This window comes from Macrobrachium nipponense, chromosome 16 (assembly GCF_015104395.2).
Source record: "Macrobrachium nipponense isolate FS-2020 chromosome 16, ASM1510439v2, whole genome shotgun sequence".
Classification (NCBI taxonomy): Eukaryota; Metazoa; Arthropoda; class Malacostraca; order Decapoda; family Palaemonidae; genus Macrobrachium; species Macrobrachium nipponense.
Genome location: NC_087209.1, coordinates 47,653,340 through 47,657,869, shown reverse-complemented (window position 1 = coordinate 47,657,869; position 4,530 = coordinate 47,653,340). Strand labels below are relative to the sequence as shown.

General features: G+C 33.7%; 1 protein-coding gene across 1 annotated transcript in view; it reads left to right on the top strand.

Moving 5' to 3' along the window:
• Nucleotides 1-289: 289 nt before the first annotated feature.
• LOC135195321 (synaptogenesis protein syg-2-like) overlaps nucleotides 290-4,530 on the top strand; it is a gene marked incomplete in the record, with an annotated part of 193,435 nt that continues 189,194 nt past the window's right edge. The window contains 2 exon segments of the mRNA XM_064221584.1: nucleotides 290-399; nucleotides 401-439. Coding sequence (XP_064077654.1) covers nucleotides 290-399; nucleotides 401-439 — 149 coding nt within the window.

Genomic DNA, 4,530 nt, shown 5'->3' with positions numbered 1-4,530 from the left:
TCTCGAAACGTCGCAATGAGAATAAAGTGACATATGTTTGATGCTGTTTTCTTCAACGCTTGATTATATATATAGTATATATATATATATATATATATATATATATATGTGATATATGTATATATATATATATATATATATATATATATATATATATATATATATACATATATATACATATATGCACACACACACACACACACACACACACATATATATATATATATATATATATATATATATATATATATATATATATCAACACCCTATTAGTAACTATAGTATTATAATGGCATATCTTTTTGCAGCTGTGTATACGTCAGCCTTAGCAATGTTGAATGAACGAGGGCGTCTTCCTTGTGATGTCAGTTCAGTTTACCTGGAGATCGAATTGTTCTCATTTGTGGTACAGAGGGTCTGCTGGGACTCCAATATACAGGTAAGGCCAAGTGGTTCCTTATTTAATTTTTTCTAGAGTGATTATTTCTTCACTAAAAAACTGGAACCTGTGTAATTTATGTTATATACACACACATGCATATATATATATATATATATATATATATATATATATATATATATATATATATATATATATGTGTGTGTGTGTGTGTGTGTGTGTGTGTGTGTGTGTGTGTGTGCATGTGTGTGTGTGCGTGTGGATTGGGGAAGCGCTACTGAGCCAAATTTATAATAACCTTAGATTCAATCTAAACAAACTAGTGCATCACCTGGATCATAAATTAAAAAGCCTTATTGAGGTAAGCGATTGGAATAAGAAACATAAGGAAGATTTTATTAGTGATGAGGTTTCGTGCAACGTGCACAAACATCATTTCAGTGATATCCAAAATGGAAAAGAAAAACACTAGTATACCACCCTCAATGAATTTAGTTAAGAACTTTTTTTTCTGATTACTTCAAATACCAAATAAAATTGTGAAATTCCCGAAAAGATTTCTCGATGCAAATCAAGAAACGAAGAAAGATAAAGTCTGCATATTATCAAATCTGGCAAATCCAATTGATTTGTCGTATGGATAAAATTAGTTATGCGGAAAAAAAGGAAAATTTATCATCGCATTCTAGTCCTTACAAAAAGCTACGGAAAGACCTGTTAACTGATGTCATAACAAGTTTCAGTCCTAAAATAAAATTGTACTAAAGGAATGCAGTTCAATAAAAGAGAGGGTGACGACAATTGGCCCATCTTTATCCTATATATACGGATTAATCAAGACCCATAAAAGAGATTTCCCTATTTGTCCCATTATCAGTTCAACCGGTTCTGATAGCTATAAACTTTCTAAATATCTAATTAAATTACTATCACCTATCCTGGGCAATATTTCAAATTCCCCTTTACAAAATTCTATTGATTACTGTGCTGGACTCTCCCATATTGAATAATCCAGTACTGGCAAGTTAACCAGTTTTGATTGTAACATCTTTATTTACTAAAGTTCCTGTTGATTACTTACTTCAATATATATCACAACATTTGGACTTGTATAATCTAGAATTACCTACTAATGTCATTATCAATTTGGTATCCCTTTGTTTGGCCATTATTGTCTAATATTAACGTGGGATATTTTTTAATCTAGATTTATTCCAAGAAATTTATTTTCTAAGGCGCTTTGGGTTAGGTATGTAGACGATTGTTTTTGTATTGCAAAAGAAAATGTAAATATTCCTGATTTCCTGCATGCAATTAATAATCTTGTATCATCCATAAAATTCAGAACAGAATATGAAGAAAATAATTGTGTATTGTTTTTAGATGTTCTTGTCTTTAGAAATAACTCTTAGAATGTTTTGTCCTGAATTTTGGATGATGAACTTAAAATTATTGATAAGATAGGAGATTCATTATATCACCCTCCATTTTTTTTTATTTGTAAAAATAAAAAAAAACATTACAATCCAACCAGTATTGACAAAGAATTTATGAATATTGTCTGTGTACCATTTCATCCTAATTTTGTTCCTGCTGTATCCATTTTAAAAACTATTGATGTTAAAATTAGTATATGAATATAATATTTAGAGAAATAAACAAATTAAAAATAGCACGCCCAATTCGAACTATATTGTATACAGTATTCCTTGCAAAGATGTGATAAGATTTATATAGGTCATACTTCAAAAGGTATTAAAATGCGATGCTCATAGAACACATATGCCATTTCAAGAACTTTAACTAATAATGTTATTGTAGATCATTGGCTCGAGACAGACCTTGCCATTAGCTGGGATAAGGCATCGATAATATGCATGGTCAAATGACTCGAGGAAAAGGAATCTGTTTGAGTCCATATTTATTGAACGAGGAATATAAATCTCCACTATGGATTACCTCGTGATCCTGTTTCCATATCTTTTTTGCTCAAAGAACATTCTACCAAGATTAATAAACTGTAACCCAGCCCTTCCTTTGTATAAATAAGTCTCTTAACCTCTTTCATTCAGTGTGAACCTGAGAATGTAAAAATAAACGATGAAAGTACTTGTTTCAAGTCCCCAGTTTCGCTCACCTTTCTACTGTGGTTTTAAGGATATATACATATATATATAAGTATATATATATATTATATATATATATATATATATCATATATATATATATATATATATATTATATATATATATATATATATATACATATATATATATATATATATATATATATCTATAAATATACAGTAGTGCCTCAGGATACGAAATTAATCCGTTCCAAAGCGGCCTTCGTAACCTGATTTTTTCGTATCTCAAACCACGTTTTACATGTAAATTGCCTAATTCGTTCCAAACCCACAATTCACCACAGTAAATTTTATAACAAAGCTAAATTGACCAATAAACAATGAAATACAACAATTGGGACCATTCAATACCTAACATAACCTATACTGTACCTGTAAATAAAGTGTATTAGTGTACATGGTACAAGAAATACTGTACATACATGTATGTACATATGTAGTAAAATGTGGAACCTTACCTTTCGAGTGAGGCGATCTCCGAAAGTGGCGACAGAGGAGGAGGACAAATGGCCGAAAACATGAACACTTAAGTTTACGAAACATATTAAAAAATGGCAGTAAACATTAATACTAAACTTTACGAAACACATTAACAAATGGCAGAAAACATTAACACTTAACTTTACAAAAACTTAAAATTAAATTTCTTTTTTTTGTCTTTTTTGATTTTTACAATTTTTTACTTTTTATACTTTAGGTTTTTTTTTTTTTTTTTTTTTTTTTTTTTTTTTTTTTTTTTTACAAAATTTCAATTTCTTCACCAATTTCAACTTTCTGTTTTTTCATATCACTTGGATCTTCCTGTTTGCTTACTACTACTAAAGGCCTCTTTAAAAAATAACTATCCAAGTAAGATTGCTTCTGCCTGCTTTTCACAATGTTCCTGAAACGACTCAGGCAAACATCATCGAACTGCGCAAGCATACGACCTGTGTAAGACTTTTCGGGGTGTCTCTTTTCTGCAAATGATTGCACTTTATGAAAAGCAGCTAGAACATCCTTAATTTCTGCTGTTGCATTAGGGTCCTCCTCCTTCTCCTCGCCGCAGCTAGAGAACTCTTCTTGAATGACTTTACGTTGCATGGCCTCCAACTCCTTCAGGTCATCCTTTGTAAGCTCCTCTTGGTGCTCCTCGAGAAGGTCATTGATGTCGTCCTCGTTGATGACCAGCCCCATGTACTTGCCGAGCGCAACGATCTCGTCAGGATATGGTTGCGAAACAGTTTCAGGATCGTCAACCATTTCTGAATCTGCATCAGCTTCGCCCACGTTGAATCCCTCGAAGTCTCGGGCGGATACGGCATCAGGCCAGAGTTTCCTCCACGAAGAATTCAAGGTTCACCTCGAAACCAAGCTTGATCGATGAGTTGGATGCATATCACGATATCAAAATGCTCCTTCCAAAATTCACGCAAGGTGAGGTTTGTGGTATCGGTGATGTCGAAACATCTCTTGAAAAGATGTTTCGTATACTGTTTCTTGAAGTTCGATTTCACTTGCGGTCCATGGGCTGGAGAAAAGGGGTGGTGTTAGGTGGAAGATAAAGAACCTTGATAAAAGAATACTCTGCTAGGATATCTTCCTCGAGGCCAGGAGGGTGAGCAGGGACATTGTCCAACACCAGCAGACATTTCAGAGGGAGGCGCTTCTCTTCCAAGAATTTCTTCACTGTCAGGCCAAAACACAGATATACCCACCCGGTGAACAAAAGTCTTGTTACCCAGGCTTTCGTATTAGCCCTCCACATCACCAGAAGCTTCTCCTTTAGCACTTTGTGGGCCTTGAAGGCTCGAGGAGTCTCTGAATGATACACAAGTAGGGGATTGACCTTACAATCCCCACTGGCGTTGGAACAAAGTGCGAGTGCAAGCCTGTCTTTCACAGGCTTATTCCTGGGTAGCTTCGTCTCTTCTTCGGTGATGTACTTCCGACAAGGCATTTTTTTTCCATAAAAGGCCAGTCTCGTCACAGTTGAAGACTTGCTG